The sequence below is a fragment of the Meriones unguiculatus genome, chromosome 2 (genome assembly GCF_030254825.1).
Source record: "Meriones unguiculatus strain TT.TT164.6M chromosome 2, Bangor_MerUng_6.1, whole genome shotgun sequence".
NCBI lineage: Eukaryota > Metazoa > Chordata > Mammalia > Rodentia > Muridae > Meriones > Meriones unguiculatus.
Window position 1 is genome coordinate 103290301 of NC_083350.1, and position 18778 is coordinate 103309078.

At 49.6% G+C, this 18778-nt stretch overlaps 1 protein-coding gene and 1 pseudogene across 7 annotated transcripts in view; one reads left to right on the forward strand and one right to left on the reverse strand.

Moving 5' to 3' along the window:
• The window catches only part of Socs2 (suppressor of cytokine signaling 2), a 35839-nt gene extending 27208 nt beyond the window's left edge, over positions 1 to 8631 (reverse strand). Inside the window, exons 1-3 of one of the 7 annotated variants that reach the window (XM_060377943.1) lie at positions 7463 to 7641; positions 5709 to 6069; positions 3556 to 4007 (exon numbers count right to left, since the gene is read on the reverse strand). In XM_060377943.1, the coding sequence (XP_060233926.1) occupies positions 3556 to 4007; positions 5709 to 5847 (591 nt within the window). In that variant the 5' untranslated portion in view covers positions 5848 to 6069; positions 7463 to 7641. Of the gene's footprint in view, positions 1 to 2502; positions 4008 to 5708; positions 6070 to 6851; positions 7126 to 7462; positions 7647 to 8494 lie in introns of those variants that run through there. The other 6 variants (XM_060377941.1, XM_021659779.2, XM_021659777.2 and 3 more) reach the window with 6 other exon arrangements.
• On the forward strand, positions 7819 to 14615 carry LOC110562880 (heterogeneous nuclear ribonucleoprotein F-like; annotated as a pseudogene).
• The last annotated feature ends 4163 nt before the right edge of the window (positions 14616 to 18778 follow it).

The following is an 18778-nucleotide window of genomic DNA, read 5'->3' on the forward strand; positions in this document are numbered from 1 at the left end:
GAAGAGCACAGGCAGTTTTTAACAAGGGCAGAAGTGTGGCGCTTTTGTGGATATGGAACCTAAGGTCTATGTCTGGATGCTGCCTGTTTGCTGGCTACAGCACAGGCAGAAGTGTAACCCATGAATCTGAAAGTTCCTGTAAACATGAAGGACCTAAACTATGTGATACAAATACTGTGTTCCAAACTCCAGGATTCTAGGGAGTTAACAACTGGACGAGAAGAATACAGGCCTCTGAGGGAATGACAGGCCCAGAGCCACATTCTTTCACTGGGAGGGTGGAAAGGACCAGAAGATGGACAGGACGAATGGAAGTGAGGCTTCAGCCCAGCTGTTAGACCCACAGCCACTCACCCCCTCCTGCCCTGGGCCCAAACCCACAACCAGAAGGGCACAGTCTGCTCTCAGGACATTCCATCCCTTGGACTTGATGACGTCTCTGTCTCCTATCCTCCGCCAAGCAGGGTACAATTTTCTAAAAGCAGGGGAAACTCTTCCCAAGAAAATAAACAGCATGGAACAACCAACAGTCCCTTTTCTGTCACCTATTCAGATTGTGTAATTACGATGAGGTCAACCTTTCATGCTGACAACAGTAAGCAAAGACCTCCAAGCTCATACAAGCCAGAGCCCCATCCCTACAAAGCAGCTGTCATGGCCACTGTTAAGAGGAATGACATGCACTCCTTCCCCTCTGCTCACCCCGAACAGAAACTCGCAGCGGCCATTTAAGCCTGAAGGAATAGACAAATCCTACCCAGGACACTCCATAACAACAGCAACCATTAAAACACCAATAATAATCTCCTTACTTATGCTTCACATCTGCCCACAAAGAAAGACAACACTGAAAAAATTTTCCAGCCTCTGTTGAGGATAATTTAGTTGAGGGTGTCTTTGCTTCTGTTGTAAAATGGGGCAATCAATGGTAACGCGCATCGTCTAGCAGACACCCAGGAAAGGGGTAAACTTCCTCCCCTCTTACTCCTTCACCACTCACTAGAAGCTCCCCTTTCAAGGTGTTCAAGGAAAAAGACTCACTGGAGGACTGGCAAGACGTCTCAGTGGGCAAGGTTCTTGCCGGCAAGCCTGGGAACCTGAGTTCAATCCTCGGGACACACGGTGAAAGGAGAGAACGTTCTCCAGGCTGTCCTCCATCTTCCACATACATGACGTGGCACACGTGTACACACACCCACATGCACAAATAAATAATTTCCAAAAAACCGACTATAGGGCTCTCCCCACAGAGAGCGCACAACACTAATTAAGACAGCTGCGCTAGTCTGGTTGAGACAACAGTAAAAAGGCTGAGGGTTGCTATTATAGCCTGCTCTAACTTGTTAGCTGGATCGGGCAGAAATATTCACCTCCTGTAAGCACTGTACTTTGATCTTTCAGTCCTCGTGAGGATCAAGTGAGATAGTGCGGATAAGGTACCAAGTAAGAAGCTGGCACACGGGGAACTCAATAAACACGTATTAGAAACTGTAAAGCAAAAACCCAGTCCCGATGCTTATCAACTTCCTTGGAATCAAGAGGATTGGAAAGATATGACAATCAGTTTCACAGCCCAGTGTGGACGCCTGGGCTGTCCCCAACTGCAGGTCACTCGGTGCAGTAATGTGGAACTTGTCGTAGCTCCACTGGCACTCATGCCTGCCTTCTCATTCCCAGTATCCAAGAAATGACAGCACACCTGACACCTGAGAGGGGATTCCACCAAGCCCCTTGCTGTCCATCACGTGAGTTTTACTGGGAATCAAGCCTTCTACCACGGAAATATCAGTGTGTGAAAGGGAGAAGTGAAAAACAGCATCTAAATTTCCTAATGAAAAGGTGATTGTCCCGCCACTGACCAGAACTAGTTCTTCTTAAAACATTAGGCTCTCCTTAAGCTATACCCAGCAAGCCTTTGCATTTGGATAGGCATCTCCTTCCGGTGGCAAAACTGTTCGAGGACTTCGAAAACTACAAGGTAAGACATGTGAGAAGCATATTCTATTATTCTGTACTTCATAGTTTTCTACTCGCTCAGAGTACACATGATACCCCAGGTTCACGTTTCACCTGACTCCCTGTAGTTTATGGCCTGGCAGGAAAAATGTAAAAGGTGACAAGAATGGTGTCTAGACTCGGGAAGGATGGCGCAGTCATGAGACTGTGTGGCCATAAAGCTTCTAATTTTTATTTAGTATTATGTCTGCTCAACTTGCTAAAGATCAGACCGTGACATAATCTTTATCATTTCTAACCCATTCCTTTTCAAAACATGGAAGGCATCTCGGATTGTGCTCATCCAACTTGCACATGACCAGGCTGACAGTTCCTAGTTTGTAAACTATGCTTTCCAAAGCAGGAAGGGGCAGGTGCAGCCCTTATTTGGAGGCAAGAGTTAATGTTCTACCCTGTGCTGATTGCTTAGTTTATTTCACTTGATATAAGTTTTTATGACGACCTTTTATTACCATGGAAAGCTACAACTTAAGTAATAAGTGCAACTTGTAAAAGTCAGAGGTTTTTTATTATTATTTAATACATTCTAATCAAATAGTAACAGCAGTAAATAAACACTTTGAAAAACAGGCAAGTACCCCCCTATGTCTGGAAGAAAAGTAAGTCGTAGTATTCTACATGGTAGAAGGGAGACAGCTGTTGAAGTCCGTGGTCAGACAATTCAAGGACAACTAGGAAACTTCTGAAGCCATTTTCAAAAAAGTCAATGGCAATAGGTTAGGACTTACAGCTACGTCAAGGGGTCAAATGTCTCTATCTACATCGGTTTTTATTATCGAGGATTGAGTTGCACCTGTATAGCATGACATTCTTGTCTTTAGCCTTAAAGGAAAAGAATGAAGTCTTTTCTGTTTGCACCAGTGTGAAATATTTCTGAAGTAAGGCTGCCTTGAAATGGATTACTACAGTACTATTCACGGGGAAGTTCATACATGTAGTAAAAAGACAAATACAGGATCTCACGGTGACTTTTTTTGTTTTGGTTGATTTGGTTAATTGCATAAAATGAGGGATTAAATACGAGCATGATCAGTTTAACAAAACTCCTACTAGATACATCAGAATGCAAAATATATCATGTTCTAACACAGACTAATCGCCAGGCATCTAAAAGTGTAGCTAAGCCTGGGACAGCCAGGGTCTTTTCTTCCTTCAGCAACCCACATGGGACTCTTTCTCTCCTATGGAGCTTGGACTTCTGACCCAGTGCATAGGAACCCAAAAAAGGCAAGTCATTCTGACAGGAATATTCCCTCGCCTTTCCTTGGGACATTTTGTTTTTTAACTTAAAAGGGCCATTTGGTCTTGATCAGCCATAGGAAAGGAAGCGTCGTTCAGCTGAAACTAGCTGGGGAGGAGGGGGAACTTTAAAATACCTAGTTACATCTTCAAACCTTTAAATTAGATTTGAGCTCAAGTGTCCTTAAGAAAAGATTCTGCACTGTTATCCGGAGGAGGGCCTCTGGGTTCTCTTTTACATAGCTGCATTCGGAGATACTCTATATGAGGCATGTGTTTTAAAAAGAGAAATACTTATACCTGGAATTTATACTCTTCCAAGTAATCTTTTAGTCTCGTTGGTAAAGGCAGTCCCCAGATGGTACCGGTACATTTGTTAATGGTGAGTCGACAGAAATGCTGCAGAGTTGGTGCTGATGTATACAGGGGTTTGGTCAGATACAGGTGAACAGTCCCATTGCGAGGGGCTTCCGGGCCTGTCCGTTTATCCTTGCACATCTGAACATAGTAGTCAATCAGATGAACCACGCTGTCAAACTGTTTTAGCTTGGACTTGACACATATGATAGAATCCAATCTGAACTTCCCATCTTGGTACTCAATCCGCAGGTTAGTCGGTCCAGCTGACGTCTTTACAGATATGGTTAGTAGGTAGTCTGAATGTGAGCTATCTCTAATCAAGAAAGTTCCTTCTGGCGCCTCTTTTAATTTCTCTTTGGCTTCATTAACAGTCATACTTCCCCAGTACCATCCTGGGGGTTTTGGTTCAAAAAGAAAAAGAAAAGAAAGTGAAATCATTATTAGAGGAATTTTTAGACTATGGGCTGCACTTGGCAGTAATTTCTCTGGTTGTTTTGTTTTGAGGCAGGGCCTCATGTAGCATAGGCTGGCCTCAATTTTACTTTGTAACCAGGGATAACCTTGAACTTCTGGCTTTTCTGCATTCACCTTCCAAGTCCTGGGATTTACAGGCCTGCACCACCATGCTCAACTAATTTTTCTTGTTATACCTATTTTTTAAAAATGCTTGTGAGTGAAAGTTTACCAGGGCCCACCACAAATCTTTTGGTAGACATTTAATAAAAACTTAAGTCCATTAAGTAAACCAAAGTTTTTCTTTTAAAAAAGATTTTCTGTAGCTCTTCTTTAAACTATGTTAAGATTTTCTTCTAATGAGCCAAAAGAAAGAACTTTTGCATTATGATAGAAATGTTGGCTTCCCACCCACGAAAAGATTCAATACAGTTTAACTGAAACAAAAACCCAAGTAAACGATAAATATTAGACATTAGGGGGAAAGTGGAAAATTCATCTCCAGAAATTCTAGTAAACGCAGAAGCAACTTTTTCAAATGGCCGGTAGCTCCCAGAGCTGCTCCCTGGGCACCTGTAATATGTAGCCTCTGTCAAGAGCCCTAGAAAGCACCACTGCTTTGATTACAGCTAGCTAAGTTTCGGCGGGGGGGGGGGGGGGCGCTCAGACATCCGGCATCCTACGTTTATAATCTCCACCATATTCTTTCGGACTTTGCCCCGGTTCAAACTGTATTACAGCCCTGTTCTCCGAAATCTCCGTTTGATTGTCTTGGCCCATGTTCTGCAGGTCACTTACAGAAGTGACTCAAGACACTCGGTTTAGTAAGTTTAAACGATGTGTCCCTCTATTTCGGCCGAACCCCCGCCCCCCCCCCCCCAAAAAAATCACAGAGAAACTTCTCCGAGGAAGGAAAGCTGAGGGACAAAGGAAAGCCTCAAACTTTTTTTTTTCCTCTCCCAAGGTCTACCGCTACCAAAAGTTGTCTTGCCTCAAAGGTAAGCTTTCAGAAGCTGGATTTTAAAACGCAAATTGTTTTCGAGTTATTGGGAGAAAAATTACATATATATATATATATATATAAATGGGAATATATATATATACATACCCCCCCCCTTTTCTTTTCCTTCGGCTGCAGGGAACCGCTGCCGCAATGCGCAGGGCGGGCCTGACCCAGGCGGTACCTGGAGGCCGTCCGGGCAGGAGCCTCTCCGGCTGCACCGGGCCAGGCTGTCCCGCTGCCCGGGGCTCTCGGGAGTCGGCCCGGGCTGCCGAGGAGGCGGCGGCGGGGGCACCCGGGGTGCGCGCAGCCCAGACCGGAGGCGGCGCGGCCCGCGGGAGACACCGGCCGCTCTTCCCCCACGCGGGCGCGAACTGCGGCGCCGGAGCCCCGGGCGCAAGCAGCGTGGGGTCCACCGCCCGGGGACACCGCTTCCCCAGGAGCCCGAGCCTCGGAGCCCCTCCGCTAGGCTGCGGTCGGCACCTACGCCGAGGCGGCGGGCATCCCTCCCAGCGCTCCCGGACGCGAGGAGACGCAGTTATCCCGGTGCCCCCACCCCCGGCCCGCGTCCCAGCCGTCCTCCCCACCACCGCCGCCTGGGGGGGGCATCTCACACCCCTGCCAGCCGCCCGCTCCCTACCTGTCTGGCTCAGCTCGCGCAGGGCCTTCGCCAGTCGCGCCGCCTCTGGGGACGGTTCCTCGGCCGGCCCCGCGGCCCCCCAGTGGCTCCGCGTCCTGTCCGCGCCATTCCCGGACGTCTCCAGGCACCGCAGGGTCATGGGAGATGAGTCAACTCGTCAGAGACAGGTGGTCGCCCGAGCTGGGGCCAGAGGACCTCTCGCCCTTCCTGGAAGTCACGGGGTACCCCAGGACGAGTCCGTGCGGGGTGTCCGAAATGGTGGCGGAGGGGGAGGGGACTGGAATCGGCTGGGTCTCTCTCTCCAAATCCCGGCAGAATGGTGTGGCAAAGTCTCTCGCAGACACCGTCACCCCCAGATCCCCTGGGAAGAAACAATGGGGCAGAGATTGGGTCAGTCTGCACTGGACCCCTAAGGCCGAAGTGGGGGCGGGGAAGAAAAGACACGTGGAAAATCCCAGGGACTCCTCCGCCTGCGTGCTTCTGTACCATTTAACCCCAGGCATCCAGTCAACGCCCTGCCCGGCTCCGGGGGGGAAAGACGGGGGAGAAGAGCAGAGATCCAAAACACCCGAGCCGCCGTGGGGAGGGGGGAGGGGGAGAAGCAGGAGGAGGGGAAACAAGGTGTTTTCCCGCCCAAGAACCGCTCTCAGAAACCACACACAGGCAGCCTAGGAAACAGTCACCTGCGGGTCGGGATAGGCCTCTCTGTCAGGGGCAAGTGGTGAAAAAAACAAAACCCACAATAAACGCGAAGAACTCGGCAGTTCCCTGCGCTCGGCGTTTCCATCCTACACTTTCAACGGCCCCAGGGCCCTCGGGAGGATGCATCCGGCAAAACCCGGTTCCACGCCCCAAAGCGCCGCAGGGCTCCCGGGTCACCAGCCCAGGGTGCTGCGCTGCGTCCGCCGCTGCACCCCCGCCTCCGCGGGAGCCCGGCCCCGCTCCCGCCGCTCGGCGGAGGGCGAGCCCCGGTGCTCCGGGGGGCGTAGCGGCGGGCGTCCCGAAAGGCGGACCGCGGCTCCGGCAGCCGCGGGCGCTGTCGAGGAATCGGCCGGAGCGCGCGGCCCCCGCCGGGGCTCCAGCCGAGGCCCGGACCGAGCCCGCTGCGGCGGGACGCGCCATCCGCCGGCCCCGAGGTCTTACCTCCGCCGCCTCCGCCGGCAGACAGCCTCCCCGGCGGACATGGGGCGGGGGAGCCGGGCTGTCTGTCTGAGCTCCCCGGCTGACGTTTATTCTGCGCGGACCGAGATGCCCCGGGGATGCAACCGGCTGTGAGCTCGGGAGAAGCAGCGGCCGCACTTTTTTTTTTTTTTCTTTCTGCGCCCAAGGCAGACAGAAATTCCGGGGACCGTCGCCTCGCCGCCCCCACGCCCCAGGCTGACACCCCTACTCCCGAGTGCCGGGTTTCCCTCCAGCCGCGGCGGAGGAGATGGGCGAGAGAGAAGGCGTGGGGGTGGGGGGAGCCAGGGCGGAGGCTGGCGGGGAGGAGCGCGAGATCAGGTTATTGGGATTATAAATTTGGAGAGCAGTTGTCTGGGGGCGGGGTGATCCGAAGCCTTCCCGAGGCCGGGGAGCGACCCGGGAGAGGAGGCAGCGGAGTCCGGACGGGGCAGAGCTCGAACTTGAACTCTCCCCGGGCGCCGTGCACGGCGGGAGCCCAGGCGCTCCGCCGCTCCCGCGCTAGCACCCCGCGGCCCTCCCCGGCCCCTGTCCCCCCTCCCCCGGCGGGACCTCCGGGCGTTCGCGAGCGGTACCTGCCGCAAGCTTCCGGGCTCGGGGCGCAGGGGCTGCTGAGGCCACGCGCCCGGCGCCCCGGCGCGCACCGTCCGCGACCCGAGCGGCGTTGGCGGCTGCGGGGCGAAAGGCTCATGCTTCAGGGGGAAGCCCAAGGCCCGCGAGCCGCGGCGGCGGCGGGCGGCGAGACTTGGCAAGAGTTAAACGTCTGTCCCCGGAGCCGAGGGTGCGCGCGACTTCCCAGCCGGACGCGCCTCCCTCGCTCCCCGCCTCCCGCCTCCCGCGCGCCCCGCCCGGCCGCTGCGGAGGCCGCTTTCCAGGAACTTTCCAGGAATCCGCCTCACGTGACCGCAGCCCCCGCCAGCGCTTTAAAGAGGCTCGGGCGCTAATGCGCAGGCTTCAAGGGAGCCGGCTCGAGAGCCGGTGCGGATGCCGGCGGCTGCGGGGTGCGAGCCTGGGACTCCGCCCTCCTCCGGACCCTGCACCCCGGGGCGCTCGGGGGCAAGAGGTACGAGTCCCCAGGCAGTGCCCGTTAGGCGGCCGGTGCCTGCCCCCGTCCGCCCCAGCTGAGGCCCACGAAGAGCAGCAGCCCCTCTGTCCGGCCCGCCGGGGATGGGGGAGACTCCATCCACACCACCGTGCGCCTGCCAGACGCGACCCTCCTCAGCGCAGGGTGCAAGACCGGCGGGAGGGGAGGGGAGGGAAGGGGGCGGGGCCCAGAAATCGGTCCCTCCCTCTCTCAGACACGCAGAGCTGGAGCAAGCAGGCCACTGCCCAAGTCCCCGACCATTCCCGGGGACCTCAGGAGGCGAACCAGGGGCCGTCCCCTCCGCCAGCGTCCTAGAAGGCAGAGAGCGAGCGGGGACGAGCGCCTCCTTAAAGCCGCGCGCACGGCTCTCAGTCCCTCCCCTTGGAGCTCCGGCCGGTCATCCCCCGCACCAGCCTTGCCCAGCTCCTCCCTTCCTCCGCCGCTCAACTCCAGTGCATCCTTCCGGAGGCCCTGAGAGGTCCACCCGACCCACCTGCTTGGCCTGCAGAGGGGGCGCCCTTACCTGTGCCCTGTTGGGGTACGGGGTGATGGAGCCCTGTGCATTTGTCTCTGTGATGCCCTGCAAAGCCGGGGGCCCTGAGTACGGATGGATCCCAGGCACTTCTTTTCTACTGGGACCCTCACCTTGCACTCTAGGAGGCCACATGGCCTCTGAGCCTGCATTCAGGCACACTAGCCCCTGAAACGTGACCCACTTTAAATGTGACCTACTTTTTTTTTTTTTCTTTAAACAGGAACACAAGCAATTAACACTCATGGGAAAACCGGATTCAAAATTTTGATAACCATTTTTCTTTGAAATACTATTCTGTTGCATCACTGCTCAAAAACTTGAAAGGTCAATGGCCACTTTTAGTTGAAGCTGTGGCTAGGGGGAAGTTGGGCAAGGGAGGCTAGGAGACGGTGGGGGAGGCGCTGTCCCCAAGCCTTGCCTGGTGCTCCTCCTGCCGGCCCTGGAAGGAAACACAACCATCCAGATCCAAAGCCGGGAGCCCTGGACCAATTTTTATCCGCAGTACTTTTTTTTTCCCCCTCATAAATAATTCTCTGCACCTACAGAATGGTGAATGAGAGAGGAAATATAAGTCAGCTTACGGAGGCGTTGTCAGCGACGTGTGCTCGTGTGCATGGGGCTGTTTTTCTGGCGTCTTTGAAGGGAAGGATGACTCTTACTCAAGTTTTAGAAAGCAAAGCAGGTGACTAAATGACCAGGGTGCCTGCCTTCTTTACAGCCCTAACCTTTTCTGTAAAATTAAAAGCACACTGTGTCGGTGAGAGGTTAAATCAGATCCCGACGGAGTTTTTGTGTACTCGGAGGCCCAAATTAAACTCTTTTAAAACCACTGAAATGTTTGGGCTTCACTAAGATCAACATTTTCTGTATGGATGATCCCTACTTGGTGCAGAACCTCAGAGAAAGGCTCTACTTGTGCTTCTGCACACCTAAAGGGTTTTTGTGTGTTTGTGTGTGTGCAGAGATTAAATAAGTTAATTCCTATCTAATTGTCAGTTGTAATAGATGGCCCAGCTGTGTAACTTCGCTGATTACTGCGATCAAACACCTGGCAGAGGCAATTTAAAGGAGGAAGGGTTGATTTGGGCTCTTGGTCTACAGGTCCCAGTGCAGCACTGTGGGGAAGGCCTGAGGCCTGGAGGCCTTCATCCACAGAGGCAGGAGATGGTGGTGCAGGCAGCTGGGGAAGAGGGGCAGGAAACAGGCGTTCTTAACTTTTACCGCTCTAGGGCTCCACTCCAGCAACCCACCTCCTTCAGCTACGCCGCCTCCTAAAGCTGTGGTTCTCAACCTTCCTACTGCTTCAGCCCTTTAGTAGTTCCTCATGCCATGGTCACCCCAGCCATAAAATTATTTTCATGCATTTCATAACTGTGACGTTGCTGCTGTTGTGGACCGTGATGTAAATAGTTTCGGAGACAGAGGTTTGCCAAGGGGGTCACGACCCACGGGTTGAGAACCAGTGACCTGAAGGCTTTCCAACCTTCCAAATTAGCGCTGCCAGTTAGGAAGCAATGTTCAAACACATAAGCCTGTGGGGGAGGGGCATTTTTTTTTTTTCATTTTTACCATAGTGTGTGCTTTTCTTTGCCTCCTAGAGCCTTTTCACAGATCCCTGTTTCTAGAACGTCTCTCCCTATGCCGCCATTCACATGGTAGTTCAGTCTTCTGAACATGGACTCACTGCCCCCAAAGATTATGGTAGGCTTGTAGCTTACCGTGGGTCACCAAGCTATGCAGGATTTTCCAACTTTGTGTTTCCAGCCTAGTTTGTGCCCAGCATTTTGTCAGCCGTTTAAATCCTCTAAAAACACTGTAGGAAACATGTAGGAAGTATTAGTGTGTTCCTGGCAAGCAAACAGGGTAGAACATTTTGCAATTATCTGTGCATGTGGGTAAAAAGCCAGGAGGATATAGGGAGAAAGGAAAAGTAAGTAGGGGGTAGCAGAATAAGGGTAAAAATTTAAATCTGACACTTTTTAAACCTAGTATATTTTTTGTCATCATTTTTCCAAAGTCACACGTGCCTCGTGCCTCGATGTCTTTACTTGTCCTGAAGTAGAATATACCTGCTTGACTGTGAACTTCAGCATTGAATGACCTCTCTTCTGAGCTCTCAGCCTGTCTATCAGCATCACCTTTGGAGGTAGGTAGCAAGAATTTTGGTTTTCTTAAAAACACAGAAATGTTATAAGAATATGTTTTCATTTTAACTCCAGGTATGGGGATATGCAGGTGCTTTGAAGCAGCTGACTATGATTTGCCTCGTGCTCTGACAGTGGTGTGATTTTGCCAGCTGCAGATAGTTTCTGTGATTTTTGTGACATTTGGAATTCTTGGGACTTTTCAGAAGTTGTATAAATGCTGGGCTCCCGAGAAAGGTGTGTGGGTTGCAGTTGGTTGCTGTTGATTGATGTTGGCTGGAGTTTGTTAATTAGCCTAACAATAATGACACCCTCTCTCTGACCCCTGACTTTATTCAGGGATCTCTTTCCTTTCCTCTTTATCCTTTTTTCTCTCGTATCTAGTGTTAAGGGGTTGAAAGGGAAGACAAAAGGGGGATGGAGAAGGGTGGAAGAAAGAGGAACCTACAAAGTAGCTATATCAACCTATAAAGAGGTCTAATAGGTATCTTTAATTAAACATCCCAAACTGAGCTTTTATGACCCTTCCCACTTAAAACAAAAGCACACACTTCCAGCTCCGTCATGGAAGGAGGACTGTGCCTCGTCTTCCTGAAGGCTGAGGACAAAAGGAAGATGTACCTGGACTTTCTCCTGAGCCCTCTTCATTTTTAAGGCTTTGGGTGGAGTTGGGGCTCGTAAGCCACATCCCTTATTGAAAATAGAAGTTACTTCTGCCTTCCTCCTGTGTTGCACTTGTTACCTTCCGTAAGTGTTCACTACAGAAGGCATCTGTGGTGGTTCTTTAAGCTACAAAAAATTGCTGTGTGACATCAGCTCTGTCAAGTGTCCATGATGTTGGGTCCTAGGGGAGGTAAAGGCTACATGGTCAAACTCCATGGCCTACCCCAATACTGCTCAATGGAGGACATACAAAACTTCCTCTCTGACTGTACATGTTCATGACCAGGTCTCAAGTGTTCACTTCATTTATACAAGAGAAGGCAGGCAGAGTGGCAAGGCTTTTGTTGAACTTGAGTCAGATGATGACATTGTAAAACTGGCTCTGAAAAAAAAAAAAAGACAGGAAAAGCATGAGACACCAATGTATTGAGGTGTTCAAGTCACACAGAACTGAGATGAATTGGGTGTTGGAGCACAGTGGTCCAAACAGCACTGACAGTGCCCATGATGGCTTCGTGAGGCTTCGGGGACTCCCATGTGGATGCACAAAGGAAGAAATCGTTCAGTTCTTCTCCGGGATGGAAATTGTGCCAAACGGGATCCCATTACCTGTGAACCCAGAGGGCAAGATTACAGGGGAGGCCTTCGTTCAGTTTGCCTCACAAGCGTTAGCTGAGAAAGCTCTAGGGAAGCAAAAGGAGAGAATAGGGCACAGGTATATTGAAATGTTCAAGAGCTGTCAGGAAGATGTTGGCTCATACTCAGAACCACCTCTGAAGTTTCTGTCTGTGCAGAGGCCTGGGCCCTATGACCGGCCTGGCACAGCCTGGAGATACACTGGCATTGTGAAACAGGCAAGCCTAGATAGGATGAGATCCTGGATAGGATAGGTGCCTGTTGTGCAGGCTATGGGGGCTCTGAAGAATACAGTGGCCTCAGTGATGCTGAGTGATACTATGGCTTCACCACTGTTCGGGAGAGACCTCAGCTACTGTCTCTCATGAATCTATGACAACAGATACGGAGACAGTGAGTTCACAGTGCAGAGCGCCACCGGCCACTGTGTCCACATGAGAGGGCTGCCCTACAAAGCAACGGAGAACAACATTTACAACATCTCTCCACTCAGCCCTGTGAGAGTTCATATTGAGGTTGGCCCTGATGGAAGAATGGCCAGAGAAGCTGATGTTGAGTCTCCCACCCATGAAGAAGCAGTGGCAGCTGTGTGGAAGGGCCGGGCCAACATGCAGCACAGATACACAGAACTCTCCCTGAATTCAGTGACAGGGGCAAGCAATGGGGCTGAGAGCAGCCAGGCAACACATGTAATACAGGCCATGGGAGGGGCACTTGCCTAGGCGACTTCCAGTGCCCTGGAGAGCCAGTCAGTGAATGGCTGTTACAGGGCCAGCTACGGTGGTCAGAACAACATGGGTGGATATGATTTATATTGTTGGAACATGTTCCAGTCAAAAAATGTCACAGGTGGCCCATACAGCAGGCAAGAGCAATTTATAACTCCAGAAAAAGCTGAAGGACCCACTTTTCATCATGAGTTGGTGAAATCTGGATTAAAAAAAAAAAAAAAATTAGCTCTTCAGGGTTTCTCATGAAAACTTTTCTTCTAGCATGGAATACCGAGTAAACTGAAACTACTTCATTTTGCTCTTCTCAGTTAGCACTTTTGGTAGTATACTTGAGAGTGATGGCATCTGAGGTAAGGAGTTTTAACTATGTTGAGTGGGTCTTTAAACCCACCACAGTGGACATGCTGAGGACGTGTACTTGTTTGGACAACTCATAGGTGCAAAGAGAAGCATTCCTCATGTTCAGTCTAATTTGTATTTCCATTTAATATCTTTAGGTTTAAGCTTTTTAAAAGTTAGTTTTGAGGATTGAGACACAATTCTAATACTGTAGAAATTGGTGAGGCCTTGGCTTCAAGCTTTCTTTGTACCATGATTTCCTTTTGGATATGTATTTTTGCTAAGTGAAACTTGTTAGATTTTTTTTCTTACAATAAAGACTTTTTCACAAAGAAACAAAACAAAACAAAACAAAACAAAATCATACCGTTCCTGTGGACCCCTGCCTGCCTCTCATGTCACCGATTTCCAGTGTTAGTGGCTTAGGCCAAAAGACAGAGCATCACTCAACTGGTTGCTTTTGTACACACCTGTTGGCCAATCTTTCCACTCTGGTTTCACAATAAACTTAGACTTAAGTGCTGCCACATGTCTAGTGCACACCAGGACAAACTACCCAAACCTCTGCCTGGGTCACTGCAGTGTCTCTTAAAAGGCTTCCTTGCCCCTTTGCAGCCTCTTCTTGACAGAGAGTTTTTCCTCTGGCCCAGCCTGAATCACTACATTGTACCCAAGTAAAAGACCAAGCCCTGCCATTTGCAAGGTCTTAACAAGACCCTGTTCCCACTTCCCTTTTAGGTCCTGTTTCCTAGAGCTTTGAGCCCCAGTCACACTCCTACCCCAGTCAGACTCAGCTTCAGTGATACTGGAATCTATGACATTCCTAGAACACTTCTCTCACTCCTTCTTCAGGTCCAATCGTTGTCTTCTTTACTTCTTGCGCTTTTTCAGATATCTGTATGGTTTGCTCCCAAGTGTCTTAGATATTTATTTAATATCCCTTTCTTAGCAAGACTCACCACTTAATTCAGAATTGTACATGTGCGCGCGCGTGCACACACACACACACACACACACACACACACACACACACTTCTTCTAGGCCTTTGGGGAGGATAAGGTGCTTTTGGAACAAGGTTTCACTCTGTAGCCCAAGCTGACCACACACTCAAGCAAATCCTCCTGCCTCAGCTTCCCAAGTACAGGCATTGAAAATGTGGGCCACCTCACCCAACTTAAATAACATTTTATGTCCCTTTCCAACTTACTGGATTTCTTCTCTTCTAGAATGTGAGAGTCGTGTGGTTTTTTTCCTTCCATCACTCACAGCTGTGGTTACTGTTTGAGCACCTAGGTTCAACCTCAATATGTAGGAGGCATTGGACATCACTCATCAGGGAATCTATGAATGAAAGCATTGTCAACGTGGCTTATGGTTGCACTTCCCAGGTGTAAACCTTGATCTGTTACGTATGTGACTTTTGGCAGATTAGCCTCACAGAGAGACAGTAATAAAGCCTCCCATACAGGGGTGTTTACCTGGTGACCGGCTGAACAAACACGCTGCCAACATCCTGTCCCACGAGATGTTGTAACAATTGAAATAATCCATGTAGAGCTGGGTGCTTAGCACACTTAAAAAAATATATTTGTTTACTTTTATTTTAGGGATATTTGTGTTTTGCCTGCATGTGTCTGTGTGAGGGTGTCAGATCCCCTGGAACTGGAGTCACAGACAGTTGTGAGCTGCCATGTGCGGGATTTGGCCGGGTCCTCGGAAGAGCATCTGGTGCTCTTGACCCCTGAGCCATCTCTCCAGCCCCAACATGACCTAAGGACAGTTGTTACCTCCCTTCTCATCCTCCCGCCTTCAGTAAGCTTGGATTGCTCTCTGTGTGGACAGATTGTCCTACTTTTGCCTATATTAAATGAAATGTTTGCTCCCATTCTCATCACAAACTTCCATGTGTGGCTGCACAAGAACTTCATGAAATTTGATTCCCTGGAGATCTGGTTCAACTTTAAAATGTAGGGTATTGCAGCTACTGAGATAGCTCAGTGGCTAAGAACACTGGCTTGGCTTAGCTGCTCTTCCAGAGGACCTAGGTTCAGTTCTCAGCACCCACAAGGCAACTTACAACCATTTGTAACCTGCTTTAGGGGATCCAATGCCTTCTTCTGGCCTCTGAGGGCAGTAGGCCTGAACACAATGCACAGACAGGCAAAACACCCCACACATAAAAAATAAATATAATTTTAAATTCATAAAATATGAAGGAGATGGAAAGGTGATACCACTCTGCTATCAGATGCTTAAGAACATGTCTGTTCAGTTGGACAAGATACTGACTATGGCAAGATCTCCACTGTGGTTCTACACAAGGAGGGAATGAGAGTGTTGTTCACTAGACACTAGAGAGCTCCTTTCATTGCCAGCATTGAGAAATAGCCTTGTCTTAAACACCCCTTCAAAGTGTACCAAACTGGACATGTTTGTTGTACAGTGACAATATACTAATACTGAAACTGACAAGCATCTATCACTTTACAGAAGTTGGGTGAACAATGGATGCTCTTTGGCAACTAAGTCTGACATGAGTCTAGTGTACATGTAGACAGAAAGTATGTGTTTAACTGTCCACTACCCCTCCTCTCCAAATGTGCCACATCCCACATCTATACAACCACCACACAGAGCACCCTCGGCGCTCGCTCTCTGGACCATTCACTCACTCTTCTAGAGCACATGGAAGCCGGCTCTCTCCACAGCAGTGACCCATGCCCTGGAACACAAGGCCTTGTCTAGTGTCACAACCCCCTCAGGCAGCTAGATCCTTGTCTGAGTAGAAATGCTTCAGGAGAAACAGCAATAATGACCAAGTAGGTCAACTTGTTTCCGGCCACATCAAAGAATGAAGGCAACAGGAAACGAAAGTTAATGCTGGAGGGGCTGAGGAAGATTCCATGGCATTGGAATCCAGCCAGTACGAAGCTGTACCTCCCTTGGGTATCTTGGGTGTGGAAGCAGATGGATTTACTTTTCTCTGATCTGGGTTGAGTTGGGTTTCTGTAACTGTAAGCCAAGGCATATTCATGCTGTGGCTGGCCTGGTGTGGAGGGGAATTAGCAGGAGCAGAGTAGAGTCCTGAGAAGAGGCAGGAAGGAGAAATCTCTGTGCTAAGAAGCATCTCCCACTTTTCTCTCAGAGGCTTCTTAATACCACGGCCTGTTCACAGCCTCCTACCTGTACCATCCCCGTAAGACAGGGCTCACTGGTGGACATGAAGGGGAAAGAGGATGGCGTCACTGGAATCAGTGCCCTGGGTCATGGTCAGAACTCAGGAGAAGTGAGGCAGAGAGAACCAACCTGTCCTCCAGACTCCTGAGACCTAAGAACATTGCAGGTGGCCAGGCCCTCAGATTTTCCCCATAAAAGTGTATGCTGATGGGTGGGGCTGTTGATGCTTTTAAATCATAGCTGTCTCAGAGATTCTCGTAAATGTAGAAACCACAAAGCACCTGCCTATGGGTTGGTTGGTTGTCATGCCAGCATTCAAAAACAGAAAGAGATTAAACATGTATAGATGTCATCCCCCCATATATCCAGGTTAACTCCCAGTGTCAATGTGAGGTCCCATCCCCTCAAGACAAGATCAGCAGAAGTAGGGCAGTGGCTGACCTCTTTGGCCAGGACATGGCCCTCCCATTGGCCATCCTTGGCCATCCTCATCCATCCTATGACCTCCCCCAGCACTCCACATGAATTGTTTTTTGTGGAAAACCCTTGTGGTTTTATTTTACAGTGGAGAAATAATTCTCTATACCTAAGTGTCTAGCTGTATAAGAGAGAGGCCCCAAAAGATTGACTATAAAACCAGTGAGAGAGCTCAGTGGGTGAAGGCACTTGTCATGGAGCCTGAGAGCCTGATAACTGAATTCTATCCCTGAGTCCCACATAGTGGAGAGAGAGGACCAACACCCAAAAGTGTGTATGTTTGTGTGTGCACGCCCCCCCCCATAGATAAATGTAATTTTAAAGATATTTTAAGGGACTGATTGTATCATGGCAAGTAGGAGGACGCATATTTGTCAGTGGAAGTGAAGTACTTCTCTGTTTAAGAGACTGGGTTCTCAACTGGGCATGGTGGACACGCCTGTAATCTCAGCACTCCAGAGGCAGAGGCAGGTGGAGCTCTGTGAGTTCAAGGCCAGCCTGTTCTATAAACCAAGTCCAGGATGGCCAAGGCTGCACAGAGAAACCCTGTCTCAAAAAAAAAAAAAAAAAAAAAAAAAAAAAAAAAAAAACAACAACAAAAACAAGGGGAGGGGAGACTGGGTTCTCATGGCTGATTTATTTCATTCTTCTCTGTTCCTGCCTAGTCTTATAAGCTTTTGGGTGCAGGCCACAACTAACATTTTCTCTGAAAAAAAGAAAATAAAATTCTGCCGGGCACACACCTTCAATCCTAGCACTCAGGAGACAGTGGCAAGTAGATCTCCATGAGTTTGAAGCCAACCTGCTCTACAGTTCAAGGCTAGCTAGGGTCATCTAATGAGACCTTGTTTAAAAAAAAAAAATCTCTTCAAGGTTCACTGTGAATCCCCAGGCCTGTTAGCCTCAGGTGAGGACGCTGATTGCAAGGTCTGTTCAGAATGGCTCTATTTATGCACTTCTGAGAACTGGAGGTTGCCTTCAGCGATGCAGAGACTCAGTAACAGGACTGTACTGTGCACTCATCAATCACAAGCCGTTTTCACCAGTGCAAGACAGTTTTTATCTCCTTTTTCTCCCCACGATGTTCTAACCTCTCGTCTCCTTTTTTTTCTCAATACACTCAGCCTGGGGCCACTGTTCCTTCTGAAATGCTCCTTTGCCTGTGTCCTTAAGGCATTATTGAACTCCAGCCTTTGGTCAGAAAGGTCTTCTCCCTTACTTTTTAGCCCTGTGGATGATGTTTTCTTTTTCTGGCTTTACCTGGCTAGCTATACATTTGCCGATTACAACAGCATTACCATTGTTCATTTGTTGTGTTGCCTGTCTTTGTCCCCATGGGAACATTAAGGTAGAAACTTGGGCTGTGTCCTCACTGCTATATCCCTAGTACTCTAAACAGCCCCTGGCCATAACAGGCACCCAGCAGAATGCACAAAATGGGAAAATGAACAACCAGAATGGATGAAATGCATCATTAAATAAGGAAACTGAGACCTTTTTATTACCCTCTTTCTGGCTTGGGTCCCTTTAACTTTTTCATCTTATGCTTTGATGTGCTTCTTGCCCGACTTTTCCAATTCACCTCACTCTTGGGCCTGTGACCAAGAAGAACCTCGCCTTCATGAAGTTTTTCCTCAATACCTTGCGAGTCAGACACCCTAAAAATAGTATCTAGTAAAGAGTATGAACAAGGGTCACCTGAACCACAAACACACGTGAGCCCTTCCAGTGTCCCAGGCTCTTAGGTTCACCGCTTAAGAAGGTGTCAGGGCAGTGAGAGGGGCTCCCTCTATGGACAATTCCAACAGGGGGTGAAGTTTTGCAGACACCTGGGCGGCATCATTTCAACCACGTTGGAGGATCTCAGCCAGCTTCACAGAAGAGGGGACTTTGGTCACGACCCTCGGTAGATATTAAGAGTTTGTTTTGTTGTTTAAAGGGACATCAGTGCACATTTCATGGTGCGTGATTGGCTGTCAGAGGAGTCGGCTCCCTCATTCCACCTTTATGTGGGTTCCAGAGATCAAACCCTGCTTGTCAGTTGATACAGCAAGGGTTTTACCCAGCAAGGGTTTTAGCCATTGCACAAAACTTTTTCCAAACT